Raw genomic sequence first — 21436 nt, 5'->3', positions numbered from 1 at the left:
TAGAATAGATCCGACAATTGCTATACAGTCAATACAAGACTTGTATTATCCAGGGTGTAATACGCCACTTCACCGAACCTTATATTCTTCACAAAACAACTACCCATGATTTTAAGCCACCGCTAAGTAGAGGTGGCCACGGGCCGGTTTTGGCCCGGAACCGGCCCGGTCAAATCCGGGCCCGGCCCGTTGACCGGGCCCGCGGTTCGGAACCGGAACCGGCCCGTGGCATACGGGCCCGGTTCCGGTTCCAGAAAAATTTGAACCGGCCCGGAACCGCCGGTTCCGGGCCGGTTCTGCGAAAAAAAAAAAAAAAAAAAAAAAAAAGCTGCAGGTGCAGGCAGGCTTCAGCACAGCCTGCATTGCAGGCCATGCTGCAGCAGCAGCAGCCATGGCCTCCGCGGCCGGCCATGGCCGGGCCGACGCGGAGGTCGCCGGCGTCGGGCGAGGGGACCTCGCCGGCTGCTCGGCGAGGGCGGCTCGCTCGGGCGGGGCCGAGGCCGGCCTCTCCGACGCCGGCGAGGCTCGGCCTCGCCCGCAACCGGCGAGGCTCGACCTCGCCGGCTCGGGCGAGGCCGGCCGCCTCCCGGGCCGGGCGAGCCGGCCTCGCCCGACGCCGGCAAGGCTCGGCCTCGCCTCGCAACCGGCGAGGCTCGACCTCGACGGCGTCGGGCGAGGCCGGCCCTCTCCTGGGCTGGGCGAGGCCGGCCTCGCCCCGACGCCGGCGAGGGCCGCCTCGCCTGAGGCCGGCGACCTCCGCGCCGGCCCCGGCTATGGCTGGCCGCGGAGGAAGAAAAAAAAAAGAAAAGGAAAAAGAAAAGAAATAAAACAGAAAAAAAAAAAATCGGAACCGGCCTGGAACCGGTTCCGGTTCACACTTGGCCACGAACCGGAACCGGTCGGTTCCGAACCGTGGCCACCTCTACCGCTAAGCAATGGTCATTTTCAGGTGAGCCTACTACTCATGTGGCAACATCGGGTAATGTCTCAAACATGTCAGTCGGTACAAGTGGTACGCCGTCGTTCCACCAAATTTTAGCAAGAGGCACTCATACCATCACTCTCTCCAGGAAATTATCAGGACCTCTATTGAATGTTCTGAAGTGGGGCATTATGTCTTCAGTTTCATTCTGAAGTAGACATCATTAGTTCATTAGCTGGAAAACAATACCATGTGACATCTCAAGGGTTTATGTTTCTTACCTGGGCCATGCATTTTTTTTTTCATAAAAAGAAGCCCGGCACAAATGGGCCAGGCTGGCGCCGGCACGTTGAATTTGGGAGGGTTGTTATCAGTTCTGTTACATATGGTTTGTTAATAGTCCTCCATAACTTCCCAAGAGGCTGTTCACATCAGCCACAATCTCTTCAGATTTCAATGGGACCTGTGAGAATCCTCTCTTCAAGAGATGTGGGGCATGAAGCTCCTATAATGAGCTCTAAAGTTTCATGAGGTTTGGCAGACATCAACGTGTGAACTCCCAACAGTCATGTCTCTCATTTGGCCCTATATGCTGAAACCTTTTATCACTCATTTAGCTTAGCGGATAAACTCACTTGCCATCCACTCACCCTATATATACATTACCAAGCCATTGCTTCTGCAACCAAATCAGAATTCACATTTCTTCCTATTTCCTTCCTGTGAGTGGCACAACATCTTCTTTCAAGTCTTTCCTCTTGAAAAAAGTTTTCATATACATAATCATGGGGATCCGTTTGCCAGGGAAAAAATTGCGGCGGTCTCTATCTGGTCACAAAGAAGTAAATTCAACACCCTTAGACGTTCCAAAGGGGTATTTCCCAGTTTATGTAGGAGAAAACCAAAAGAAGAGATTCGTCGTTCCTCTGTCATACTTATCTCGGCCTTCATTCCAGGACCTGCTGAGTCAAGCTGAGAAGGAGTTTGGCTTCGATCATCCAATGGGAGGCCTCACGATTCCATGCAATGAAGAAGTTTTCCTCAACCTCATAGAAGGATGATCAATCCTCACTAGGGAACTCCTAGATAGATTAGTCGATACACTTGACACAATTTGGTAAACATATTTTACAAACGGTGTTGATCTTTTCCCTTCTTCTTTTAGGGAGCACCAGTTTAAGGAGATAGATAGATGTACAACTGAAGAGCAATTTAGATCAATAACATTAATGCTTATGCATATGTGGATATCTGTTTTTCCTAGTGATCGATTCGTCCTTTTGGTAATCACTTTGTGCTGAGAGCAAAGAAGTTCAGTCTCTGGTTATCTACCTCATTACGGATTGATATTTCGTGTGATCACCTTGTGCTAAAAGCACTCTTGTTTCCTCCTCACGTTTTATGTGAACTAACGATGGTTCCAAGAAAAATAGTCTACAAGACTTTCTTTTATATGCTATTGTCCAGAGTTGCGGTAATCACTGTATTTCTCAGCACGGCCTAAAAAAGAAGTGTTGTCTGACAAGGAATGAAGACCAAAAGGTCAATTAGATTTATTGTAGATCAAGTTAATAAACTGAAGAGCTAAAGAATAGATTGCAAAATGAAATCCACATCTCCAATGAAATTGTTTCCTCATGAAGTTTACAACTGGATTTAGATGTTACTTCCATTTTTGCCACTCTTAACTTCATAAAACCTAGGAACCAGCTGGCTGGATCTTGTAAATTTCTCCATAGAATCAGCAGATTTCAAGTCTGCCACGTGACAAACTTGGAGGAAATGTTTCCCCTACCTTCTCGACTTTTTGTTTTTTTAGGCTTGAATTTCTGTAATTTCCGGTTTTCTTCCCAACATTTTAATTTTTCATCTAATCCAGTACATGTTTGCGCATAGACCATTGATTGATTGGGGGGCGAAGTACAGCAAATTGTGGCCAATGGACAGTATTTAGATTAGATCCAACAGTTGCTATACAGTCAATACAAGACTTGTATTATCCAGGGGGTAATGTGCCACTTCACCGAACCTTATATTCTACACAAAACAACTACCCATGATTTTAAGCCACCGCTAAGCAATGGTCATTTCCAGGTGACCCTACTACTCATGTGGCAACATTGGGTAATGTCACAAACATGTTAGTCAGTAAAAGTGGTATGCCGTCGTGTAGGAAAAGACTCTCCTTTTTCTATTCAATTAATCTGTTTTCTGTACATTTACAATGTATATATAGGACATATGTCAACCCTAATTAGGAGATATACAATAGGAAGGATTCTATACTAGGAAGAAATCTATACAATAAAAAAGCCTAACAAATAGGCTAAAATAGCTCACGACCACACTCCCCCTCAAGTAGGTGCAAAGATGTCTTTGATACCCAACTTGATAAGTGAGCAATGAAATTCTCTACTTGACAGAGCCTTTGTCAATATATCAGCTAACTGGTCTTCAGACTTGACAAATGGTAACTGGATCACTTTTGCCTCCAAATTCTCTTTGATGAAATGTCTGTCAATCTCCACATGTTTGGTTCTATCATGCTGAACTGGATTATGAGCAATATTTATGGCTGCTTTATTATCACAAAACAATTTGATTTCCAAACCTGGTGGATACCCGAGCTCAGTTAGCAGCTTTCGAAGCCATAGAAGTTCGCATAACCCCTTTGCTACACCTCTGAATTCAGCTTCTGCACTAGACCGAGCTATAACCTTTTGTTTCTTACTTCTCCACGTAACAAGGTTGCCTCCCACAAATGTAAGATACCCTGATGTAGACCTCCTGTCTGTCACACTTCCAGCCCAATCTGCATCTGTGTAACCTTCTATTTCAAGGTGGCCATTCTTTGCAAATAGCAACCCCTTTCCTGGGGCTGACTTCAAATATCGAATGATGCGCTACACAGCACTCATATGATCCTCACTAGGTGCATGCATGAACTGACTCACCACACTTACTGCATGAGCAATATCAGGACGTGTATGTGATAAGTAAATCAATCGACCTACTAACCTTTGGTATTTCTCTTTATTAGTAGGCGTTTGATCAGGGTACTCTCCAAGCTTACAGTTTTGTACCATAGGAGTGTCTGCAGGCTTGCAATCTAGCATGCCAACTTCGGTCAAAAGATCAAGAACATACTTCCGCTGAGACAAGTAAATCCCTTCCTTCGACCTAGCAACCTCGATTCCCAGGAAATATTTCAAACCTCCCAAGTTCTTCATCTCAAACTCGCTTGATAATAATCCCTGCAGTCTCATAATCTTCGCACTATCATTGCCTGTAATAATCATGTCGTCTACATATATGATAAGAGCTGTCATTCTTCCTTGAGCACCTTTTAAGAACAAAGTATGATCTGAGTTACTTTGGGAGTATCCATACCCTTTCATAGCTGAGCTAAAGCGACCAAACCATGCACGAGGGGACCGCTTCAACCCATACAATGATCTTTCCAACTACGCACCATGTTCGGCTTATCTCAGCATCGTATCCAGTGGAAGCTCCATATAGATCTCCTCCTCTAAATCTCCATGAAGAAATGCATTCTTCACATCAAATTGATGCAAAGGCCAGTTCAAGTTTGCAGCCGGAGATAACAACACTCTTATAGTGTCTAACTTTGCAACTGGAGAGAATGTTTCCTGATAATCCACCCCATAAGTCTGTGTATACCCTTTAGCTACCAGTCGCGCCTTATACCTCTCAATAGTGCCGTCTGCCTTATGTTTGACTGTGAACACCCACCTACATCCAACCGGCTTTTTATCCTTTGGTAGTTCCACAAGTTTCCAAGTTCGATTTTTCTCCAACGCCTCCATCTCTGCCTCCATCGCTTGAAGCCATTTCGGATCCTTCATGGCTTCTTCAACCCTATTTGGAACTTGAACTGAGGAAATCGTAAACACGAAGGCTTGTAGTGGTGTGGACAGCCTCTTGGCAGACACATAGTCTGCAATAGGGTATCGAGACCGGCGGTCCTCTACATCTGGAGAATATCGATTCGGTGGTTTACCCCTATTATGCCTATCGGGTAGCTTATAACCAGTAAGCACATCAGTATCTTCAAAAGAATCAAGTACAGTAGAAGTACTTACCTCAGGTACATTCTCAGGAGCTTGGAGTGGTACTAAAGAGGGCGAAGAGGGCAAAGACAAGGAGGGCTGTTGCAGTTGTGCATCTGTTGACAGTTGCAGCTGTGCATCTGTTGACACCTGTTCGGACCCATGCCGTAATTCAGTGTTGTCTGGTCGTGCATCCTCAGAATCGTGCGACAGTAGCTCAAAATCTTCAGTATCAGTAGCCTCAGAATCACGTGCAACCTCAAGATCACGTGCACACCCATCCGTCGCTCCCGCAATTCCCACCTCCCACCAATGTCTGGTTCTACAACTAGTCTCCCCCTGAACAGGACACTGGGGGGAAGGAAAATAGGACTCCGTCTCAATAAATGTTACATCCATGGTGACATACATGCGCTTCTCGGCAAGATCATAACACCGATACCCTTTCTGAGAAGGGCCATAACCAAGAAACACACATTTGACTGCACAAGGGTCAAGTTTGGTCCGCTGATTTTTGTGAAGATGGACATAAGCGACACACCCAAACACCTTAGGAGGCAATGTAAAAACCGAAGGAAGAGACACATGGGCAGCAAGTGCTTGCATTGGCGTGCGATAGCTCAGAATGCGGGAAGGCATGCGATTTAACAAATAAGCAGCTGTGACTACGGCAGAATCCCAAAAACGATGGGGAACATGGCTACCCTCCAAGAGTGCTCGAGTGGTTTCAAGAAGATGGCGATTCTTGCGCTCAGCAACACCATTCTGCTGAGGAGTCTGAGGGCAAGAAGTTTCATGTATCAAACCATGTTCTTGAAAATAATCTGCAAGATGTTTACTTAAGTATTCGCCACCATTATCAGACCTGAGAACCTGAAGTTTGGCCCCAAACTGAGTTTGAATCATACGGTGGAAAGTCCGAAAGATAGCTTCAGCCTCATTCTTATGTTTCATCAAATATAGCCAAGTCATACGTGTGCAATCATCAACAAAGATGATAAACCATCTAAACCCAGATACAGTAGTAATAGGAGACGCACCCCATACATCAGAATGAATTAAGGAAAAAGGAGCAGAACTTATATTCAAACTGGGAGGAAAACAAGTACGATGGCTCTTTGCCAAATTACATGTATCACATTGAAAACTAGAGTTCGATAGACCATGAAATAACTTGGGAAACAAATGCCGTAAATACCCAAAAGATGGGTGACCTAACCGACGGTGCCATAACCAAAGTTCCTTCTCTTGAGCTAACTGTCCACGAAAATGATAGGTCCGTCCAGAAGTAATTTCATCCACGAAATACAGCCCCTCCCTCTTAGTACCACGCCCAATAATCTCCTTCGTGAGAATGTCCCAAACAGGCAAAAATCGTGGTACATAAGCACAACACGGTTCAACTCACTAGTAAGCTGTCCAACCGATAATGCAGCGATTAGACAATAAAGGAACAAGCAAGGTATGAGATAGAGAGAGAGAAGGCGTGACAGACACACGCCCAGCAGCCGTCACAGGGAAGCTATATCCATTAGCATTGTAAATATGATCTCGACGTGGTGTAGTAGATGTAAGAAGATCACCAGATTCCGGAGTCATATGATCTGTAGCGCCAGAATCAATTATCCACCCATGATGACCATCACCATGTCCATTAGCAAAGACAAACCCACAATTACCTTCAAGAGATTCGGCATTAGCAGATTCAGTCTCCATGGGAATTAATGACAAGCCGCTAGTCACTAAGGAGGCTTGCCCTCCATTCCGCCCTTTTTGGGAGCCCTGTTTCTTCTTCTTGGTCTGAAAATCATCCCACCAATCCGGATAACCATGCAGTTTAAAACAAGATGCTGCTATATGTTTAGGATTCCCACAGTGAGAGCATCCCGCGGATTGAATTGGCATACCAGGTTTAGGGCGAGGTCCCTGGGCAGAAAGCACTAACTGATCACCCTTGCCCCGCTGTGACACCATGGCGGAACCAGAGGTGACCTCGACAGGAGTGGAGAGCATGACAGATTGGCGCATATCCTCTCGCCTGACTCGAGCATAAGCTTGCTCAATAGTGGGAAACGGATCCATCTTCATAACATCAGCACGAACATTATCCAGGCGGTCATCGAGACCATCCAAAAAAGTATAAACTCGATCTTCATGAACAATGGCATTGTACCTCAGAATATCGGCCGGACATTGCATAGGATTAGGACGGCGGAAATCAATCTCACGCCAGAGCCCTTGAAGATCATTGTAATATTTCTCGATGGGTCCACCGCCTTGCTTCAATCGAGAAACCTGCCTCTTAATATCATAGATTTGGGAGGTGTCAGATCCATCAAAAAAGGCAGTAGGAAACCGAATAAAGTTTGGTATCAAGGCTGGGTCTATAGAATTGATAAGCCAACCTTTCACCGTAGAATCATCGGTCTTCCATTGTCTAAAAGATGGATCTGTAGGAGGGGGCTCAAGAGAATCACCATTCAAATAACCCAGTTTGTCTTTGCCCGAGACATACATCTCAACAACCTGGGACCATACGCCATAATTTTTGCCATCAAGCTTGACAGCAATCGGTGCAACAGGAGGTTCAACGCGCGGCGGCGCGGCCTGTTGGGTCAAGAGCTGCTTCATCACAGCGGTCAGGTCTGCCAGGATGGCAGTAGCAGAGGCGCTAGCATCTGCTTGGTCAGTTGTAACACTCGACTGTTCGTCGGCCATGAGATCAGATTTGCAAACTGAATTGCGATGAAGAAGATCGGGAAAGACGCACGTCAGACGGCGCAATAGAGAAAGAAAGCGAGCCCAAGGAGAGCGGGACCGCCGTAGTCGATGATTGACGTACAGTACCCCAAGGATCAAACCCTAAGGCTCTGATACCATGTAGGAAAAGACTCTCCTTTTTCTATTCAATTAATCTGTTTTCTGTACATTTACAATGTATATATAGGACATATGTCAACCCTAATTAGGAGATATACAATAGGAAGGATTCTATACTAGGAAGAAATCTATACAATAAAAAAGCCTAACAAATAGGCTAAAATAGCTCACGACCACACGTCGTTCCTCCAAATTTTAACAAGAGGCTCTCATACCACCACTCTCTCCAGGTAATGATCAGGACCTCTATTAAATGTTCAGAGGTGGGGCATTATGTCTTGTTTCATTCCTGAAATGGAAAACAATACCATGTGACCTCTCAAGTGCTTGTGGTTCTTCCCTGGGCCATGCATGTTAGATGACTCTTCCTCCACATATCTGACATGGCACATGAAATTCCACCTCCTGCATATCTATATAAGTTATCGATGAATTTTACGAGCAAGATAGAACTGAACAACTCACATTCTCTTATCAGAGAGATAGCAATACAGTTAAGGGTCAATCTTCTTTTCTCTTCTCTAAAAGTTCACAAAGAACTATAGTCATGGGAATCCGTTTGCCCGTTGTCGCTCTCGCTAAGCAGATTCTTCGAGGATCTCTATTCACTGAAAAGCAGGCAGTTCCAATGGCCATGGGTGTGCCCAAGGGCTATTTTGCAGTTTATGTTGGAGAACCTTGCTCGGTTTGCACTTGGAGCTTTATGCCACCTCATTTGGATAGAGCGTAACAACTTCCTATTTAGAAATGGGACCATTTTCCTGCCTGCGATGCGGAACCATCTTGTCAAAGCTGTTCGAGATAAGGCTCTTTCTCTCAAGCCTGTTGCGGATACTCCATGCAATAGAAGAATCCAGGCCAGCTGGGACATCCCGACATCTATTTTTCTTAATGTTCTATAGTTGTTGTTCCTTTGTGGCTCTTTAGTCCGCTTGTTAGAGGCTCAGCTCGTTCTTCTTAACACCCGGGCCCTGCTGCTTTTAGCGCCCGCTAGCTTTAGTCAGCCGCTACATCTTTGCAACTATCGCAACAACTGTGTTGCGTTAGGTACGAGGTTTTTGTGTACGGCTTTTCTGCTATATCTTGTGAATTGAATAGTATATAATCCTCTTATCTTACCCAAAAAAAAAAAAAAAAACCCAGAAGCGGAGATACGTAGTTCCAATATCTCATTTAACCCAGCCTTCATTTCAAGACTTGCTAAGCCAAGCCGAAGATCATCCGACGGGCGGTCTTAGGAGTCCTTGTGAAGAAGAGGATTTCCTCGATCTGACATCTCACCTGAGCAGATCGTGAGATATACCAACAAGACAGATCAAGGAACACATTAGGTTCGGTTTTGTAAATAGAAGTGACTCGTACGTGTGGTGTAAAATTTTTGCCTTCCCTTCAATTCGGGGATAAGAAAATATAGAAATGTACGGTATAATGTCGATGATTTTTTAAGATGAGCAGCATCAGTTTCTTTCCGTATGTTCCACAATATTTTACGGCATCTCTTAGATCTGAATTGCTTCATCCTTTCTTAAGAATTCAAGAAGATAGCACGTGTATTATGTGATGAATGACAAAGATACAATCTAGACATGAAACTCCTATCTTATAGCAGAAGAACAAATGGTTCACAATGGGGGTGTGCATTTGTTACGCTATTAATGGAGTTATCTTGCAGGAGGAAGGAGAAAAATGGCGCCTACTCTGTGTGAGATTTTCCTATTGCAAAAGATGATGCGATTTAAGCTCTTCACATACCATAAAATCCGACAATCTGTTGGCTTCTGGCCTCTGCTGATGCTTATGGATATAAAATAGTAGTGAATCTTTTGTCCATGTTCCATGGTATACTAACTTATGCAATTAAGGAAAACAGAAAAATGATGTTTTTCTTACGTAAAAAGGTGGGTCTGTCGGTGTAAGGTGAGATGTCATCGATACGCCTTTCTTTTTCTCCTGAGAAAAGTTGCCTGACAAAATTTCTGTGTGTTTAACTGAAGAGGGTGAATGATCTAGAGGTACAGATCTAGATTGGGAAGATTAATTAAAGTTGGGAGATTAGGCACTTTCTTCGCCATGTGAGTCTAGGATGACACTAACCCAAATCATGCATTTTTCCTCGCTATTCGGTTATATTCTTAAGTATAATTAGTCTATGCACAGTTGGGCAGAATTCTGTTGTGCCAAATTCTGGTCCAACAAAGATTTTTAGACAATCGGGTGATACTTCAAGTTGCATGAAATGACATTGTACCCACTTAACAAGCACATCGATGTCATTTCTGAGCCAATCAATGGGGTTTCAAATAAGAGAGAAGGTAGACCAAGCCACACAAATTGGAGCTGAGGTTAGGTTCTTCATAAAATCATATCGAAGGTGTGAATGTTGATGAATGTGCTTCGATTTTGTGAAGAACCACGAGCCCCAATTCGCATACCTCTCTCTTTCTCTCTCACTCTCTCTCAAAATGATTTAAAGCTCTAATATTTGGTTCGGAAACAACGTCATTTTCATTATACGTGGAAGACAACACCGTTTTAATTAAATTTTTATAAACATTTTAGCTTTTCCATTGAATTGATCATTACCAACCGGGATCAGTTTTCTACGCCATATATTTTATCCATTTGTAGCCCACAATATTTCTAGAATGCCATGTTTCCTGCAATTGAGAAAAGGAAAGGCACATGTTAAAGTTTACATAGGATTGTAAAGCACTCGTTTCGGGGTCTAGGTCCACATGAACCACAATCTCTTCAGATTTCAGTAGGCCTGTAAGGATCCTCTGTTCAGGAGATCTGGAGCATGATGTTAGCTCAAATAATAAGCTCTAATGTTTCATGAGGTTTGGCAGACATTAACATGTGAACTCCCAGCAGTCCATGTCTCTCATTTGGCCCTATATGCTGAAACCTCCTATCCCTCGTTCAGCTTAGCAGATAAACTCACTTGCCATCCACTCACCCTATATACATTACCAAGCCATTGCTTCTGCAACCAAATCAGAATTCATACTTCTTCCTCTTTCCTTCCAGTAAGTGGCATAGCATCTTCCTCAAGTCTTTCCTCTTAATCATGGGGATCCGTTTGCCCGGAAAAAAGTTTCGACAGTCTCTATCTAGTCACAAAGAAGTAAATTCAGCACCATCGAACGTTCCAAAGGGGCATTTCCCAGTTTATGTAGGAGAAAACCAAAAGAAGAGATTCGTCGTTCCTCTGCCATACTTGTCTCTGCCCTGGTTCCAGGACCTGCTGAGTCAAGCTGAGGCGGAGTTTGGCTTCGACCATCCAACGGGAGACCTCACGATTCCATGCAATGAAGAAGTTTTCCTCAGCCCCATAGATGGATGATCAATCCTGACTAGAGAACTCCTAGATAGATTAGTCAATACACTTGACACAATTTTGTAAACAAATTTTAAGATCAGTGTAAATCATTTTCGCTCTTGTTTTAGGGATGTTCAGTTAAGGAGATAGACAGATGTACAAATGAAGACGCAATTTGGATCCTTAACATTGATTCTCGTGAATATGTGCATATCTGGTTTTCCTAGTGATCAATTCGTCCTTCTGGTAATCACTTTGTGCTGGAAGCAAGAAAATTCAGTCTAAGGATATATACCTCATTATCCAATTGAGCTTTAGTGTAATCAGTTTGTGCTAGAAGCACACTTGTTTCCTCCTCTTGTTGTATGTGAACTGATGATGATTCGAAGAAAAGAAGTCCACAAGAGTTTCCTCCTCTTGTTGTATGCTACTGTCAGGGGTTGCGGTAATCATTGTTTTTTTCACCACAAACTAAATAACAATCGGTGTATGAAAAGTAATGGAGACCAAAAGGTCAATTAGATATATTGTAAATCATGTTAATAAACCGATCGAAGGGCTAAAGAATAGATTGCAAAATGAAATCTGCATCTCCATCGAAATTGTTCCCTCATGAAGTTTACAGGGCTTTTCGATCTAGATTTAGCTATTACTTTCATTTTTGCCACTCTTAACTTCAAATAAGCTGGGAACCAGCTGGCTGGATCTTGTAATCTTTCCATAAAATCAGCAGATTACGAGTCTGCCACCCGACAAACTTCTAGGCAAATGCCTACCCTTTTCACTTTGTGAGGCATGAATCTCTGTAGTTTCCGTTTCTTTCCCCAACATTTTAATTTTTCGTCTGATCCAGTACATGTTTTCGTATAGACCATCAATTGATCCGGAGGCGAAGTACAGCAAGGTATGCAAATAGGATGCAAATTGTGGCCAATGGACAGTATTTAGATTAGATCCAACAGTTGCTATACAGTCAATACAAGACTGGTATTATCCAGGGTGTAATATGCCACTTCACTGAACCTTATATTCTTCATAAAACACCCACCCCGTGATGTTAAACCACTGCTAAGCCATGATCATTTTCAGGTGACCCTACTGCTCGTGGCAACATTGGCTAATGTCTCAAAAATGTTAAGTCGGTACAAGTGGTACGCCGTTGTTCCACCAAATTTTAACTAGAGGCTCTCATACCACCACTCTCTCCAGGGAAATTATCAGGTCCTCTATCAAATGTTCTGAAGTGGGGCATCATGACTTCATTTTCATTCCTGAAATGGACATCGTTAGCTCGTTAGCTGGAAAACAATACCATGTGACCTCTCAAGTGCTTAAGTTTCTTCCCTGGGCAATGCACGTTAGATGACTCTTCCTCCACATGGTCGACATGGCACATGAAATTCCACCTCCTGCTCACCTAAATAAGAACTTACAAATGTTTCGGTCTCAGATATGACAAATTGATAAGCGGGACCGCCAGGTCTATGTCCTAGTAATTTTGGCTTCTTCAATAGACAAGTCAATGATTTTGGAGGCACTGGCCAATGACCAAGCAACCAGAGCTCTGAGTAGAGCTGACTCTGAAAACTTCTAAGAATTCCTCCCTCCGCTCCAGAGATAATTCACCATAAATTGCAAGTGACCCTTTCTTTACTTTTTTTGTATCCACCCTTCTTGTCTTTCTGTGGTCCCTTGAACAGGTTTCTTATGCCGGATGTGGTAGGACATAGAGTGCACTCTAACCAAAAATGAAAGTCTCAATCAATACCAAAGTTCCTTATGATGAGTTGGAAGACAGTACCATGTGAACCTTCAGGTGATTATGTTTCGTGCTCAAGCCGGAGAACAAATGCCTCACACACCACTCATTCTAACATTCCCATATCTTATATATAGATGTATTTCTTTTTTCAGTCATAGCAAGCCCACAAGATCTTTTAGCTAGCAAAACATTTTTCTCCATCAAAGAATTTGCCTTCTCCTTCATTTTCTCCTGGGACTATATGGCCATTCACTTGTCAAATATCATGCATGCGAAGCAGATTCTCCGCCGATCTCTTCTCATTGTCAGAGAAGCAGTCTTGGTCCCAAAAGGCTACCTTGCAGTCTATGTTGGAGAGAGGCAGAAGAAGAGATACGTGGTGCCAATATCGTTCTTGAATCAGCCTTTGTTTCAGGACTTGCTCAGCAAGGCCGAGGAAGAATTTGGTTTCGATCATCCTATGGGCGGTCTCACAATTCCTTGCACAGAAGACACATTCAGTGCCCTCACCTCGCGGTTGAGTCAGTTGTAGGGGGAGATAACAAGCCAAAAACAATTTTGTGTAGTATGAGATGCCAATCCCATGTACAGTCGTCTTATGTATCTCTGTAGCAATCTTATACTGGATAGATCCATTCAAAAGAGATCAATGGAAAATTCACTCTCAGTCATCTGAACTGCAGAAGCGAGAAGTCACTCAATTCCAATTTGTCAAGCAATTTAGTTCAAAAGTTATTGGGTAACTTGTTAGTCTGCAATCAATATTTAGCACATGTAGTCTACATAAACGCAAATCAAACATCACAACTGAAAATTAACGATTTTATTTTTGGATTATGGACGGTGCTGATGTCTATAATCCTATCTTCTGATAGAAGAGATTACAGTATTTTAAAGTGAAAGTCATTTACACAAACAGAATCTAGACAAAAGATCCCAATGTGGTAGTAAACGTCCATCAAGGCAGCTGGAATTTACTCTCAACGCTCATGAACAACTTTTCAGATCTTATGGAGCAGATTCAATGACATTCATTCAGTAGGTCATGCAACCAAAATGCCAGCCAACATGACAATTTTCCCTTGACTTACATTGCAGGCCTCTTATTGACAGCCTTCAATAGGGACATTGGTGAAAAAAATGTCATCCAGAAAGTACAGCCACTCCTCTGGAGCAGGGTTATCCTCGGATTCTTTAGCATAGCACAATGTACTTCCAGTGGTTCCCGTATCTTTCCATTAGTCATCTATCGAGGAGAGCCTGCTTGCGAAAAACTAACATTTACCATGAGCTGAAGTAACTTATATCCATTGTAGATCAAGCTAAAAAACGTGCATTTGTGGCGTCTGAAGTGGCAAGCAAACGCCTATATGACAAGGACACTACCATGTTAGCAGAAGTTGTTCCATAAACAATCAAAACAACGTTATCTCCAAAATTTAATGAATACGACGCTATTTCCAATTGTATTTAGGACAACCTAGAGTTGCATGGAATGACATTGTTCCAACTTAACAAGGTAATGGACGTCATTTCTGAGCCAATCAATGGGGTTTCAAAACAACATTTCTGATTTTGTGAAGAACCATGAGCCCGTATTCGCATACCTCCCCCCCCCTCTCTCTCTCTCTCTCTCTCAAAATGATTTGAAGCTCTAATATTTGGTTCAGAAACGACGTCATTTTCATTATATGTGGGAGACAACATTGTTTTAATTAAATTTTCATAAGCATTTTAGCTTTTCCATTAAATTGATCATTACCAACCGGATCACTTTTCTACGCCATATATTTCATCCATTTGCAGCCCATAACATTTCTAGAATCCCTTGTTTCCTGCAATTGAGAAAAGGAAAGGTATATGTTAAAGTCTAGATAGGATTGTAAAGTACTGGTTTTGGGGTCCAAGTCCACGTGAAGTGGAAAAGGGTCCATTAATTGAGTCATAAGTGACTCACACTCAATGGCACAAAATGTTCTTCGTCCCGATACAAATGGTTTGTTAAGAGTCCTCTCCAACTAACCAAGAGGCTGTTCACATGAACCACAATCTCTTCAGATTTCAGTAGGACCTATAAGGATCCTCTGTTCAGGAGATGTGGAGCATTATGGTTGCTCCTATAATGAGCTCTAAAGTTTCATGAGGTTTGGCAGACATTAACATGTGAACTCCCAACAGTCCATGTCTCTCATTTGGCCCTATATGCTGAAACCTCCTATCCCTCATTCAGCTTAGCAGATGAACTCACTTGCCATCCACTCACCCTATATATAACACTTCCAAGCCATTGCTTCTGCAACCAAATCAGAACTCACATTTCTACCTATTCCTTCCAGTGAGTGGCATAGCTTCTTCCTCAAGTCTTTCCTCTTGAAAAAGTTTTCAGACACATGATAATGGGGATCCGTTTGCCGGGAAAAATGTTGCGGCGGTCTCTATCTGGTCACAAAGAAGTAAATTCAGCAGCCTTAGACATTCGAAAGGGGCATTTCCCAGTTTATGTAGGAGAAAACCAGAAGAAGAGATTCGTCGTTCCTCTGTCATACTTATCTCGGCCTTCGTTCCAGGACCTGCTGAGTCAAGCTGAGGAGGAGTTCAGCTTCAATCATCCAATGGGTGGCCTCACGATTCCATGCAACGAAAAATTTTTCCTCAACCTCATAGATGGGATGATCAATCCTGAATAGAGAACTCCTAGATAGATTAGTCAATACACTTGACACGATTTTGTAAATAAATTTTACTGACTGGTGTAGATCCTTTTCCCTCTTGTTTTAGGGAGGACCGGTTTAAGGCGATAGATGTACAATTGGGAGATGCAACTTAGATCAATAATATTGATTCACATGAATATGTGGATATCTGGTTTTCCTAGTGATCGATTCGTTGTGGTAATCACTTTGTGCTGGAAGCAATGAAATTCAGTCTCACGATAAGAATATATTGTATTCAGTTTGTGCTACTTGCTGTAAACTGACGATAGTTCAACGAAAAAAAATCTTCAAGAGTTGCTTCTATTTGTTTCTGTCAGGGCTTACGGTAATCATTGTTTTTCTCACCACAACCTAAATTGGTGCATGACAAGTAATGGAGACCAAAAGGTCAATTTGATTTGTTGTAAATCAAGTTATTGAACTGAAGGGCTAAAGAATAGATTGCAAAATGAAGTCTGAATCTCCATCGAAATAATTTCCTCATTAAGTTTACAGCGCTGTTAGATATAGATTTAGCTGTTACTTTCATTTTTGCCACTCTTAACTTCATACAAGCTAGGAATCAGCTCGCTGGATCTTGTAAATTTCTCGGTAAAATCAGCAGATTACAAGTCTGCCACCCAACAAACTTGTAGCCAAATGTTTTGTCCACCCTCTCCACTTTTCACTTTTTAAGGCCTGAATCTCTGTAATTTCCAGTTTTTTTCCCAACATTTTAATTTTTCGTCTAATGCAGTACATGTTTTCACGTAGATCATCAATTGATTCGGGGGCAAAGTACAGCAACTTGTGCAACTAGGACGCAAATTGTGGCCAATTGACAGTATTTAGTTTAGATCCAACAATTTCTAAACAGTCCATACAAGACTTGTATTATCCAGAGCATATGAAGCCACTTGACCAAACCTTATTTTCTTCTTAAAACAAATTCCCCGTTATATTAAACCACTGCTGAGCAATGATCATTTTCAGGTGACCCTACTACTCATGTGGCCACATTGGCTAATGTCTCAAACGTATGAAGTCGGTACAAGTGGCACGCCTGTTGTTCCTCCAAATTTTAACAAGAGGCTCTCATACCACCACTCTCTCCAGGAAATTATCCGAACCTCTATTAAATGTTCTGAAGTGGGGCAATATGTCTTCAGTTTCATTCCTGAAATAGACATCATTAGTTCATTAGCTGGAAAACAATATCATGTGACCTCTCAAGTGCTTATGTTTCTTACCTGGCACATTAAATCCACCTCCTGCTCATCTATATAAGTAGAACTTATCGATGAGTTCTACAAGCAACATAGAACTGAACAATTCTCATTCTCTTATCAGAGAGATAGCAATACAGTTAAGGGTTAATCTTCTTTTCTCTTCTCTAAAAGTTTACAAAGAAATATGTTCATGGGAATCCGTTTGCCCGTTGTCGCTCTTGCTAAGCAGATTCTTCGAGGATCTCTATTCACTGAAAAGCAGGCAGTTCCAATGGCCATGGGTGTGCCCAGGGGCTATTTTGCAGTTTATGTTGGAGAAACCCAGAAGCGGAGATATGTAGTTCCAATCTCTCATTTAACTCAGCCTCCATTTCAAGACTTGCTAAGTCGAGCTGAAGAAGAGCTTGAGTTCGACCATCCAATGGGCGGCCTTAGGATTCCTTGCAAAGAAGAAGTTTTCCTCAATCTGACATCTTACACAAACAGATCGTGAGATATACCAACAAGACATATTAGAGAAGACATTAGGTTCAGTTTTGTAAATAGAAGTGACTCGTTCGGTGTAAAATTATTGTTTACCCTTTGATACAGAGAAAAGTATGTAGAAATGTACATTATAATGTCAATGATTATTTAAGATGAGCAGCATCAGTTTCTTTGAGTATGTTGCACCATATTTTATGGCATCTTTTAGATCTGAAGCAAAAATCAAGAAGATAGCACGTGTATAATGTGATGAATGACAGATACAATCTAGACATGGAACTCCTATCTTATAGTAGAAGAGCAAATGGTTCACGATGGGGGTCTGCATTTGTTACACTATTAATTGAGTTATCTTGCAGGAGGAAGGAGAAAAATGGTGCCTACTCTGTGTGAGATTTTCCTACCACAAAAGATGATGCGATTCAAACTCTTCGCATATCATAAAATCCGACAATCTGTTGGCTTCTGGCCTCTGGTGATGCTCATGGACAGCACACAGTGATGAATCTTTTGTCCATGTTCCATGGCATGCTAACTTATGCAGCTAATGTAAACAGGAAAAAAATTGTTTTTCTTACGTGAAAAGGTTGGTCCTTCAGTATAAGCTGAGATGTCATCAATCTGGCTTGTTTGTTTCTTTCCGAGAAAAGCTGCCTGACGAAACTCTTCTGATTGTTTAACTGAAGAGAGTGAATGATCTAGAGGCACAGATCTAGATTGGGAAGATTAGTTTAGTTAGGAGATTAGACACTGTCTTCGCCATCAAGATAGAGATTTTGGTTTCTTCAGCTTTTTCATGAGCCAAGGGTCACACTTACCCAAATCATGCCTTTTGTCCTGGCTATCCCGTCATATTCTTAAGTTCAATTATTGTCACAGTTGGGCAGAGTTCTGTTGTAACAAATTCTGGTGCAACAAAAGATTTCTCCATGATCACGTGATACTTTAACTTGCTCTTCAGCCATCTTCATTTTAGGCCAATGTGGAGCTGCTTCTGCATTTAAAAGAGGATAACCTGTTAGTAACAGACAAATGCCAAATCATTGATACAAATAGAGTAAATACCACGAAAACAAAGAAAAAACAGATGGCATAGTTATACCAAGCTGCTTTACTGGTCATTGAGTTTTAAGTTTTAGTTAAAGTTGATTTATAAAATGATCCAATCTCAGATATGACCAACCGATGAGCGCAACCCCCGGGTTAATGTCCAATTGATTTTGGCTTCTTCAACAAATAAGTCATTGCTTTCAGACACGCTGGCCACTGACCAAGCAATCATAGCTCTGAGTAGAGCTAATTCTGAAAACTTCTAAATATTCCTCCCTCTGCGTCAGAGATGATTCACCATAAATTGCAAGTGACCTTCTCCGCCCTTCTTGTCTCTCTGGTGGTCCCTTAGATCAGTTTCTTATGCCGGATGAGGTAGGGCATAGGGTGCACTCTTAACAAAAAATGAAAGTCTCAATCAATATCAAAGTTCCTGATGATGAGTTGGAAGACAGGACCATGTGAACCATCAGGTGAACACGTCTCTTGGCCAAACCAGAGAAGAAATGCCTCATACACCACTCATTCTAACATTCCCATATCTTATATATAGATGCATTTTTTTTTTCTAAGTCATAGCAAGCCCTCAAGATCTCTCAGCTCGGAAAACATTTTCTTTCTGAATCAAAGAATTTGCCATCTCCTTCATTTTCTCCGGGATAAATATGGCCATTCACTTGTCGAGTATCATGCATGCGAAGCAGATTCTCCGCCGATCTCTTCTCATCGGCAGAGAAGGAGTCTCGGTCCCAAAAGGCTACCTTGCAGTCTATGTTGGAGAGAGACAGAAGAAGAGATTTGTAGTGCCGGTATCGTTCTTGAATCAACCTTTGTTTCAGGACTTGCTGAGCAAGGCCGAGGAAGAATTTGGCTTTGATCATCCTATGGGCGGTCTCACAATTCCTTGCACAGAAGACACATTCATTGCCCTCACTTCGCAGTTGAGTCAGTCGTAAGAGGAGATAAACAAGCCAAAAACAAGTTTGTGTAGTATGAGATGCTAATCCCATGTACAGTCCTTTGATGTATTTTTGTAGCAACCTTATACTGAATGGGCCCATTCAAAAGAGATCAATGGAAATTTTGCTTTTTTAGTCGTCTGAACTGCAAAATTGAGAAGTCATTCGATTCCCATTTGCTAAACAACTTGGTTCAAAAGTTATTGGGTAAAGTGTCAGTCTGCAATCAGTGTTCGGTAGATGCAGCCCACATAAATGCAAATAAAACATCGCAACAGCTAATTCTAGACAGGAAATCCCAAAGTGGTAGTAAAAAATTCAACTTTATGATTAAAGAATTTTAGTTTTGGACTATGGACGGGGCTCATGTCTATAATTGTATCTTCCGATAGAAGAGATTACAGTATTTTAGTTTGAAAGTCATATATACAAACAAATTCTAGACAGGAAATCCTAATGCAGTAGTAAAAAGTCCATCAAGGCAGCTGAGTTTTACTCAAACCGTCGTAAACTTGTTGATTCATTAGAATGCTGAATAATCTTTCGGGTCTTATGGAGCAGATTCATTGACATTCATTCAGTAGGTCACGCAACCAAAATGCTAGCCAACATGAATATTTTCCCTTGACTTACATTGCAGGCCTCTTACTGACGGCCTTCAAGGGTATGCAATGGGAGTAGCACACACCAGTGAAAAAATTGTCATCCAGGAAGTATCGCCACTCATCCTCGAATTCTTTAGCATAGTGTTTACACCAAAATCGGCATAGATGTCAAGTCGGTTTAATGTAAAAATCCGACGGACAATGGAGCTCAGTCGTCTGTTGAAGTACGTTTGGATAAAATTCGGGAATGCTCTGATACCATGTGAATGGCACCATGTCCCGAATTCGGTGATTGGAGAGAATCGGTAATTTTACCGAAATACGAAAAGTTTACATTTCGGGAAATGCTGAAACTACCGAAAATCGGCAAGATCACAACCCAGCCACGTGAATCGTGACAACAGGAAGTTATGAGCAAAAAATGGGGATAGTGAGCACGAGCAGATCGTGGGAGATTATTTATCCAAATTGGAAGTTATCCCAGCGGTTGAGATTAAGTTTTGGTGGACAATGAAATTGGAAAACGTGGATAGAAAAGGCAGTTATTGAAAGCGCCAAGATTCAAAGTTTGAAAACAAAGAAGTAACCGACGAGCAGTTGCAGGATAAGGGGAGATACAAATACTTAGACGAAGCAAAGACGGAAGGATCATCAACAACAATACAAAAACACTCAAGCTTATCTGCACTTTAGTTTCCTCTGCACTTTTACTTCCTGCGTTTACAGCTTCCTGTGGTTTTAGTTAACCTTCAAGTCCTTTACAGCTTTCATAGAAGTATTGTAACGTAGTTAGAAACGTTGTTGATCTCAGATCCATTTTCAATCCACTCAATTTCCACCCGCTTCCATATAACCCTGCACTACACTCTGTTTTTCACCACGATATTCCTAGAAATCAAGCCACAGAACCTACTTTAATAAAAACCGAAAAAATCGAAGTTTCGGTGAAGGATATTCCTCGTCATAAAACGAGCGAACATCTTTTTGGCACGCCCGGTGGGACCTGCATGATAAGATTTGGAGAAATGGTGAGAACTAGGCAATCTGAAGGACTACCAGTCGGTAACGTCAACAATCCAGTTGATGAAACACGTTCTGAACATTCTGCGGCTAATCAAGTAGAGGAGAATGCCGATATTCCTCGGCAATTAACTGAAGAACAAGCCCGCACGTTGGCACCAGGTAATACCTTGGTAGCCACGATGAAAAGGATGTTTGAGGAACAGCAGAACGACCTTACCAATCATATGGTGCGACATGTGACTGATGTGATAAAGCCCATGGTGATTAATGCTATAAATGAGGTAATATCACGTCCCGGTTCATCTTCTCAAGTTCCACCCTTTTATGCAAATCCTTTTGGGTCAACATCGTTCCCACCAACATCGAGACCTCCTCATGTGGGATATAACGGTAATGGGGGATCAAGTTCTCAACCTCCTGTTAGGATTATACCAA

At 42.3% G+C, this 21436-nt stretch overlaps 4 protein-coding genes across 4 annotated transcripts; all 4 read left to right on the top strand.

Moving 5' to 3' along the window:
* Nucleotides 1–1569: 1569 nt before the first annotated feature.
* On the top strand, nt 1570–2256 carry LOC130135503 (auxin-responsive protein SAUR21-like). The gene has a single exon (XM_056304971.1). The coding sequence runs from the start codon at nt 1708–1710 to the stop codon at nt 1981–1983; it is 276 nt and encodes a 91-aa protein (XP_056160946.1). The 5' UTR covers nt 1570–1707; the 3' UTR covers nt 1984–2256.
* A 10833-nt stretch (nt 2257–13089) lies between these two features.
* LOC115664864 (auxin-responsive protein SAUR21-like) lies at nt 13090–13627 on the top strand. The gene has a single exon (XM_030586744.2). The coding sequence runs from the start codon at nt 13198–13200 to the stop codon at nt 13486–13488; it is 291 nt and encodes a 96-aa protein (XP_030442604.1). The 5' UTR covers nt 13090–13197; the 3' UTR covers nt 13489–13627.
* A 1386-nt stretch (nt 13628–15013) lies between these two features.
* LOC115667113 (indole-3-acetic acid-induced protein ARG7-like) lies at nt 15014–15815 on the top strand. The gene has a single exon (XM_030588729.2). The coding sequence runs from the start codon at nt 15347–15349 to the stop codon at nt 15641–15643; it is 297 nt and encodes a 98-aa protein (XP_030444589.1). The 5' UTR covers nt 15014–15346; the 3' UTR covers nt 15644–15815.
* A 3180-nt stretch (nt 15816–18995) lies between these two features.
* LOC115667114 (auxin-responsive protein SAUR24-like) lies at nt 18996–19511 on the top strand. Its single transcript, XM_030588730.2, has one exon. It carries the CDS (start codon nt 19080–19082, stop codon nt 19368–19370), a length of 291 nt encoding a protein of 96 aa, XP_030444590.1. The 5' UTR covers nt 18996–19079; the 3' UTR covers nt 19371–19511.
* The last annotated feature ends 1925 nt before the right edge of the window (nt 19512–21436 follow it).

The sequence above is a fragment of the Syzygium oleosum genome, unplaced genomic scaffold (assembly GCF_021117445.2).
Source record: "Syzygium oleosum isolate NSW1041296 unplaced genomic scaffold, Sole_v2.1 Sole_v2.33, whole genome shotgun sequence".
Lineage (NCBI taxonomy): Eukaryota > Viridiplantae > Streptophyta > Magnoliopsida > Myrtales > Myrtaceae > Syzygium > Syzygium oleosum.
This window is presented reverse-complemented; position numbering and strand designations above follow the sequence as displayed.